This window comes from Coregonus clupeaformis, chromosome 33, assembly GCF_020615455.1.
Source record: "Coregonus clupeaformis isolate EN_2021a chromosome 33, ASM2061545v1, whole genome shotgun sequence".
Lineage (NCBI taxonomy): Eukaryota > Metazoa > Chordata > Actinopteri > Salmoniformes > Salmonidae > Coregonus > Coregonus clupeaformis.
Window position 1 is genome coordinate 7,484,834 of NC_059224.1, and position 8,345 is coordinate 7,493,178.

General features: G+C 45.3%; 1 protein-coding gene across 1 annotated transcript; it reads right to left on the reverse strand.

Annotated features, from left to right (window-relative positions):
* Window positions 1-836: 836 nt before the first annotated feature.
* paqr8 (progestin and adipoQ receptor family member VIII) lies at window positions 837-5,147 on the reverse strand. Its single transcript, XM_041861084.2, has 4 exons — window positions 4,941-5,147; window positions 3,236-3,873; window positions 2,516-2,736; window positions 837-2,383 (listed from the first exon to the last, which is right to left on the reverse strand). Exons 2-4 carry the CDS (start codon window positions 3,765-3,767, stop codon window positions 2,063-2,065), a joined length of 1,074 nt encoding a protein of 357 aa, XP_041717018.1. The 5' UTR covers window positions 3,768-3,873; window positions 4,941-5,147; the 3' UTR covers window positions 837-2,062.
* Window positions 5,148-8,345: the final 3,198 nt, after the last annotated feature.

The following is an 8,345-nucleotide window of genomic DNA, read 5'->3' on the forward strand; positions in this document are numbered from 1 at the left end:
ATGGTAGAGTGGCCAGACAGAAGCCACTCCTCAGTAAAAGGCACATGACAGCCCGCTTGGAGTTTGCCAAAAGGCACCTAAAGGACTCTCAGACCATAAGAAACAAGATTCTCTGGTCTGATGAAACATCGATTTAACTCTTTGGTCTGAATGCCAAGCGTTACGTCTGGAGGAAACCAGGCACCGCTCATCACCTGGCCAATGCCATCCCTATGGTGAAGCATGTTGGTGGCAGCATCATGCTGTGGGGATGTTTTTCAGCGACAGGGACTGGGAGACTAGTCAGGATCGAGGGAAAGATGAACAGAGCAAAGTACAGAGACATCGTTGATGAAAACCTGCTCCAGAGCACTCAGGACCTCAGACTGGGCAAAGGTTCACCTTCCAACAGGACAACAACCCTAAGCACACAGCCAAGACAATGCAGGAGTAGCTTCGGGACAAGTCTCTGAATGTCCTTGAGTGGCCCAGCCAGAGCCCGGACTTGAACCCGATCAAACATCTCTGGAGAGATCTGAAAATAGCTGTGCAGCGACGCTCCCCATCCAACCTGACAGAGCTTGAAGGATCTGCAGAGAAGAATGGGAGAAACTCCTGAAATACAGGTTTGCCAAGCTTGCAGCATCATACCCAAGAAGACTCTAGGCTGTAATTGCTGCCAAAGGTGCTTCAACAAAGTACTGAGTAAAGGGTCTGAATACTTATATCAATGTAATATTTCAGTTTATTTTTAATACATTTGATAACATTTATAAAAACCTGTTTTTCCTTTGTCATTATGGGGCATTGTGTGTAGATTGATGAGAAATAACAATTTAATCCATTTTAGAATAAGGCTGCTGTAACGTAACAAAATGTGGAAAAAGTGAATGGGTCTGAATACTTTCCGAATGAACTGTAGTGCACTACTCTGGACCATGCAGAGCCCTGTGGGGAATTGGGTGGCATTTCAGATGCAACCAGGGTCAACAGTGTGCACTAGAGTGTGGAGAAACCTGATGAAGTGTGCTGTGTACCAATCGCAGTATTAGAGGAAGTGTTGGGTCAGCTTTCTCTGTACCGTCATGGTTTTCATGGACTGTAACGTAAACTAAATCAGAACACTGGTATTCAATACCGGCCATACAAACAACAACCTTGCTATTGAATTCTACATTCATGTTGATTTTATGAAAATTCCCCGTTCTCAAGACAATACGATACAGAATTGGTAGTGTCATCATCATATTTATGGACGCTGATATCTAGGCTTTTTCATATGATGTATGTAATACAAATATGTCTAGAACCAAATCACACAACACGTTGCTTTGTGTAGGTTTGTCTCGCATCAATGCTTTTGCTTTATCTGTAAAAATGTCAATGAGTATATCCAATATGACCCAGGTTCACCCTGTATAAAACCATCACTCCTCGGGACACCCAGATCTCCCCAACCCACTGTAATCAGATCTGCAACTCACACTAGTTGCCAGATCCTGCCCTGCATGGCCTATAGTCTGCCTGTCACCATGGCCAAATCACAGCCTGTTCTGTTCACTGCTCAATAAAAACGGACTACTTCTTTTGCTCAATCCCGTGGCCTGCCCAGTCTCACACCGACAGCTGAAAGGGAAAGCCAAAATCCAGCTTTAAAAACGTAAGTAACTCTTTATCACAGTCATCAGACTTTTGGGGTGAAATTCCATTAAAGCTTAACAATAAAACCCTTTCATGGGTTCCTCAGATATCAACTGAATCAATAGCCTGGTCCCAGATCTGTTTCTACATTTGGCATGACAATGACCACAGTAGTTGGCCATACAGCACAAACAGATCTGGGACCAGGTTACTGAATCAAGGCTTCAGTAAGTAGTCAAATAAACATTTACCCTCTGTCCAGAGATGCGTAAACAAAGAAGGAAATGGTTATATTGTACAGGAATCAAATAATCTTTTAAGGCACGAAACCTTCATCTGCTATAAAGATGCTTATCGTCTTAGATAAATACTGTATCTATACATTTACAGGACACGATCATTCTCAAAACACTGAAAATGTCTCATTCTTCCTCTCCCCTCCTCACTGTTTCACAGTTTCACTTTTCTCCAGTCGTCTCTGTACATGCCTCCTCATGACAACCGCAGTCAGGGCACTACATAGTGCCAGGGCGAGGAAGGATACACCGGCGAACCACAGCTGCCTCTCCCCATACACCTGCAGCACTGTATCCCTCCGACTGCCATAGTCCAGGAAAAGGGCCTCCAGCTGAGATAGAGTACACAGAGACAGGAAGAGGTGGAAGATCTGGTGTCCCTGACCCATGATGTCACAATGCCCCGGGAAGAACCTCTCAGGAACAGGGCAGGAGAAGAAGAGGGCTGCAAGCAGGAAGAAGGCCATCTACAAAATGGAGGACCACAACAGAAATAAGTCAGTTGACTGTTAATTGTGTTTTTTTTAATCCTCTATAGAGTTGCCACATCCATGATAATTCCTACATCCATCCATCCATCCTGTCATCCACCCACCCACCTGCAGGGCGTGGAGCGGTAGAGCGGGGTCCTGTCCCCAGGGTACGGTGGCCAGGCGGTGGGCTACAGGGCTGATGTCCAGGAAGTAGGCCATGCTTGTGGGGATCAGCTGGCAGATCTTCCTCCGGAGCGGATAGGGCCGGCGGTAACGTGACTTGGCAAAGCAGCAGCTGGCGCAGGACAGCCAGCCAAGTAGGGCAGCACCAGGGAGGAACCAGAACCCTAGAGGTAGAAAAGTTTGTCACTCCACAAATATTAGGAGTAGGGTGAAGTTGCCCTTAGACGCTGATCCTGGGTCACTTTTGCATTTTCCCCACTAATGGTTCAAGTTAGTATTGGGGGAGGGGAAGCTGGTCCTAAAACTGCACATAGGGGAAACTTCACCCCGGAGCACAATATTACAACAATCGGCAATACACATTCCAGATTTAAAAGCCACCTTGTGGACCACTCAGTAAGAGTTGAGAGACTGTAATCCTCCGTAGGCAATTATAACACATTATCAGAATCAGGTATGCAAAAACAAAAACACAAAGTACCGAAGGCATCCGAAATGGCTTCCTTTTCCCCCTTTTGGGCCCAGGTGAAAAGTAGCGTATTATATAGGGAATAGGGTGCCATTTGGGATGCAGATAGGGTGAATAATATGCACTAGAGTGTGGAGAGAGAACCTTAACGAAGTGTGTTCCCATAGCAATAATAAAAACAAAACACAAAGTACCTACAGCGCTCTCCCTCCAGGCAGGCTCAGAGCAGTAGAAATAGTGAGCCAGGGAACAGCCATACTGATACACCGCCACGCCCACATAGTCCAGGAAGAACAGAGAATAGTGGGTCAGCTCGGAGTGGGACTGAAGCAGGTGGGCTGTCACGCTACAACACAGGTAGGTGAGGGCAGACAGTATGTACAGGCAGAGAGGCAGGGAGGCTGGGTCTAGGGACAATCCATAGGCCCAGACACGCAGCAGCACCAAGGGGCCAGCCAGAAGGTGTGTCCAGACGTTGAGGGATTCGTTGTGTCTCTGGAAGAGGCTGAGGAGGTAACATCGCCAGTCCTGCCCCACCGGGCGGTAGCCGGAGAGGATGTAGGGCTCCCGGAACAGAGTGGGGACGCAGGAGACGGGGACGGTGGGGCTGGGGGAGGGGAGGGAGGGGAGAGAAGAGGGGAGGATGTCGGAGAGGTGAGGCAGCCGGCTGATCTGTTTCACACTCAGGGTTAGGGTACTGAGACGCCCCAGGGCTCCGCTGGACATGATGAAGGTGGGGCGCGAGGGAGAGAAAGAGGGATGGAGGGGGAGAGAGAGGAGTGTGAATGGGTATAGAGGAGGAGTAGTGTTGATTTGGGAAGACTTGGGTTTGCTGTGAAAACAAAGAGAGAGAAAAAAATGCAGTTAATAAACTCATTTATGAATCAAAGTACAGATTAGGCATTGTGTTCTGTATTATACCAACTAGGTCAAAACAGATGCTGTTCTAGACAGAACACACATGTTGCTGGGAGCAGTCGCAGTTATCAAATACCACTAGAGCACTAGACTAAACTAAATCTCCGTCCATATCGTTATTTTTCATTTCTACATCGATGTCGTGTGAGGCAGGCTGACAGACACACATTTCTCACATAGCTGGCCCTCTGTGAACTGGTTCACCTGTCTGTCAGCTAGTGTCAGATTACACTAGCAGGCATGCAGTCGTACCTGTACATTGTTACCTCTAGCCTGCTACCTGTCCCAGTAGCCTGCCTAGTGTCAATGTCTCCCTTAACACCCCACCTACACACTAAGGAGTGACAACAGCCACCCTATCTTTGACGTCATCAGCGATACTAATAAGCACCTATGGAGACCAAAGACAAAACATATACACCCAGAGAACACAATCCAAGCCAATGAATGTGACTGATACTGTGCACAATGGAAAGGGCCACTTCTGAAACTCTTGGCAGTGCCTTATCTTTCTCACCTTGAGCATAATTGTGTAGGATACTAGTGGTGACCATTTCCCTTCTATTATTCCATTCCTTGTCATCATGCGTTCTACAATAGCCTGGGTCCCACATCTGGGATCAGGCTACTTGTACAAGGGAGTAAAACTAGAAAGACTAGGGATGAGGCAACAGCATTCTAGAAATACAACTAGAAAAACAGAGATATGAGGCAACGGCATTCTGTACTTGCTGCATGGAATGTCTGTCGACCTATCCATATAAGTGCCCCATTTTCAGCATTAAACTAAACCTCTAGAATCTAGCCCTGGGTTTAGAGGAAAATGACACACAAAAAAATGGGTTCTGCACAAGAAGCAATGAGACAGAGTTCTAGATTAGAAAAATGTAAAAGGGAAACAATATCTTCAAAAAACATGTTAGACACGTTATTATCCTCCTTTCATGTTCAAATGATTGTTTGAAAAGATAGAAATCTCACCTGCCTGTCTGTCTGTCTGCTCCTGTGTGTCTAGACAGAACACACCTGTTGCTGGGAGCAGTCGCAGTTATCAAATACCACTAAAGCGCGAGACTAACCTAAATCTCCGACCGTATCGTTCTTTTTCATTTCTACATCGATTTCGTGATGCTGATGCTGAAGTCTATTCTCAAGCAGCCAGCCAGTGGTAGCAGCACGCCAGGTGAACTCTAGCCATCTACAAGTGACAGCATTGCTACCCTACTGCAAATAAGTAATTTGGGAGACTGGGCGTGGCTAAAAAGGTAGGCTAAACCATTGGGCTAAACAGAGAACGCCCAAAACTCAAGGACTGACCTACATTTTCCCAGGCAGTGGCGCTATGATAAAATCATCTAATCCTTAAAACTACGCACATGGGGTTACGCATCACAATAAAAATATATAGCCTAGAATATTTTTTGGTACATATTACAATCACAATAGTTTATCAATACAACCCTTTTTTCATGCACACGAGAAACCGAAAACATTATTTATTATTGAATCATAGCATCAAATTGCATGAGATGTTGATCAATGATTTCTAATAACATTCTAGTCATTTTTGCAATTGTACATGTGAATACACAGAGCCTCATTAAACGTTTAAAAACTGACCAGTGCCTATGCATTACAATAAATACACTACAATGCACGACAATATGACATACTTTGCAAAGAATGCAATGGCCACAGCTCGTTGTAGTTAAATAGCGCCATCTGCTGTACTATCTGTGGAAGAGCGTCCTTAGACAGATATGGGACCAGGCTATGCAAGAGGGGCTTGGAAGATATTGACCATGCGCAATAGGCAGCTGGCGCATGTTCAATATTGTATCTCGCAAGCCTCTCTTGCTTAGCGAGCTATGGCAACGTGAAGATGTTTTGGAGTGGGGATGCTGAGGAAAATTATTTTTCTCCTCTCATAGAGGAGTAATAAAAAAAAATATATTTGTAAAAATATGAATTACTTTTTAAATGTTATTTATCAGGAGGTGCTGAAGCACCCATACTTCCCATTGCTCCAATTCCAAATATGTTTGTGCGCTTGCCAATGTAAAGGACGTCACATTGCATGCTTAGGTTACGCAAAAAGCAGGACGCTAATGGCTGGGGAGTAAGTTTCACACATCCTCATGTGTTACACTAACATGAGAATGATGATACATGAAATGAGTGGCAAGGAGTTGGCACGATAGAAGCGTTTTCACCCCTGAACGACGTCGCACTATTTGGTTTCTCTTATGATCTAGTGAAAACTAGTGGAAAGTCAAAAGAGAAAAAAAGTGCAACGTCATTCGAGGGAAATTAACTGAAATGGTCTGGTTTGTAGGCCATGGAAGAACTGGGACAATTTTCAGCTTCCAGGAATTGTGTACAGATCCTTGTGACATGGGGATATGCATTAATGCTGAAATGAGGTGTTAGGAGGATGAATGGCAGGACAATGGGCCTCAGGATCTCCTCACGGTATCTCTGTGCATTCAAATTGCCATTGTTAAAATGCAATTGTGAATGTTGTCCGTAGCTTATGCCTGCCCATACCATAACCCCACCGCCACCATGGGGCACTCTGTTAACAACGTTGACATCAGCAAACCGCTCGCCCACATGACGCCATACATGCTGTCTGCAGTTGTGAGGCCTGTTGGACGTACTGCCAAATTCTCTTAAACAACGTTGGAGGTGGCTTTTGGTAGAGAAATTAACATTACATTCTCTAGCAACAGCTCTGGTGGACATTCCTGCAAGTCAGCATGCCAATTGCACGCTCTCTCAAAACTTGAGACATCTGTGGCATTGTGTTGTGTGACAAAACTGCCCATTTTAGAGTGGCCTTTTATTGTCCCCAGCACAAGGTGCACCTGTGTAATGATCATGCTGTTTAATCAGCTTCTTGATATGCCACACCTGTCAGGTGGATGGATTATCTTGGCAAAGGAGAAATGCTCACTAACAGGGATATAAACAAATTTGGGCATACAGTTTAAACAAATAAGCTTTTTATGCATATGGAACATTTCTGGTGTATTTTTTTTTCAGCTCATGAAACATAGGACCAACACTTTACATGTTGCATTTATATTTTGTTCAGTGTAAATGACTAGCGCACCGTAGCCCTAACTTCTGTCGTCATGAAGTGCTTTGAGAGGCTAGTTAAGGATCATATCACCTCCACCTTACCCGACACCCTAGACCCACTACAATCTGCATACCGCCCCAACAGATCCATGGATGACGCAACCGCCATCACACTGCACACTGCCCTATCCCACCTGGACAAGAGAAATACCTATGTGAGAATGCTCTTCATCGACTACAGCTCAGCCTTCAACACCATAGTGCCCTCCAATCTCATCACTAAGCTCAGGGCCCTGGGTCTGAACCCCTCCCTGTGCAACTGGGTCCTGGACTTCCCGACGGGCCGCCCCCAGGTGGTGAAGGTAGGAAACAACACCTCCACTTCGCTGATCCTCAACACGGGGGCCCCACAAGGGCGCGTGCTCAGCCCCCTCCTGTACTCCCTGTTCACCCATGACTGCGTGGTCACGCACGTCTCCAACTCAATCATCAAGTTTGCTGATGACACAACAGTTAAGAGATAGATGGGTGGTGTTGAATGGAGTTGAAGGATGGGACTAATAACAACTAACAACAAATAATAACAAGATAACTAATAATGTAAGCATACTGTGTCCATAATAAGTATATAGGTTGTATGTTGGGAGCTTTTGGGAAAGAGCACAGTTAGAAAGATATGGCATATAGAAGCAAACCGGATGGACATCATGAAAATGATCGGAGAGGTTGAGAGTAGAAGAAGTTCAGGAGCAAAAAAAAAATAAAAAATAAAAATAGAATTATTGTAAAATTGACTTTGTCCATAAGGTGTAGATAGTAAGTATAGGCTGGAAGTAGAGGCCTGGGCATTGTTGTTCACTAATTTTTACCCCAAGTAGGGAAAGGATGGCGTGGTTGAAAAGTAATAAAGGGGAGTATATATATAAAAAACATGGGGGATTGGAAGTGATGCAGACAATTACATTGATGGAAGTTACAAACTATCTGCAATATTAAGCTGATCTACCCCCCAAAAACAAAAAAAAAACAATAACGAGACAGCCTACAGGGAGGAGGTGAGGGCCCTGGCGGAGTGGTGCCAGGAAAATAACCTCTCCCTGAATGTCAACAAAACGAAGGAGCTGATCGTGGACTTCAGGAGACAGCAGAGGGAGCACGCCCACATCCACATCGACGGGACCGCAGTGGAGAGGGTGAAAAGCTTCAAGTTCCTCGGCGTACACATCACTGAATATCTGAAATGGTCCATCCACAGAGACTGTGGTGGTGAAGAAGGCGCAACAGCGCCTCTTCAACCTCAGG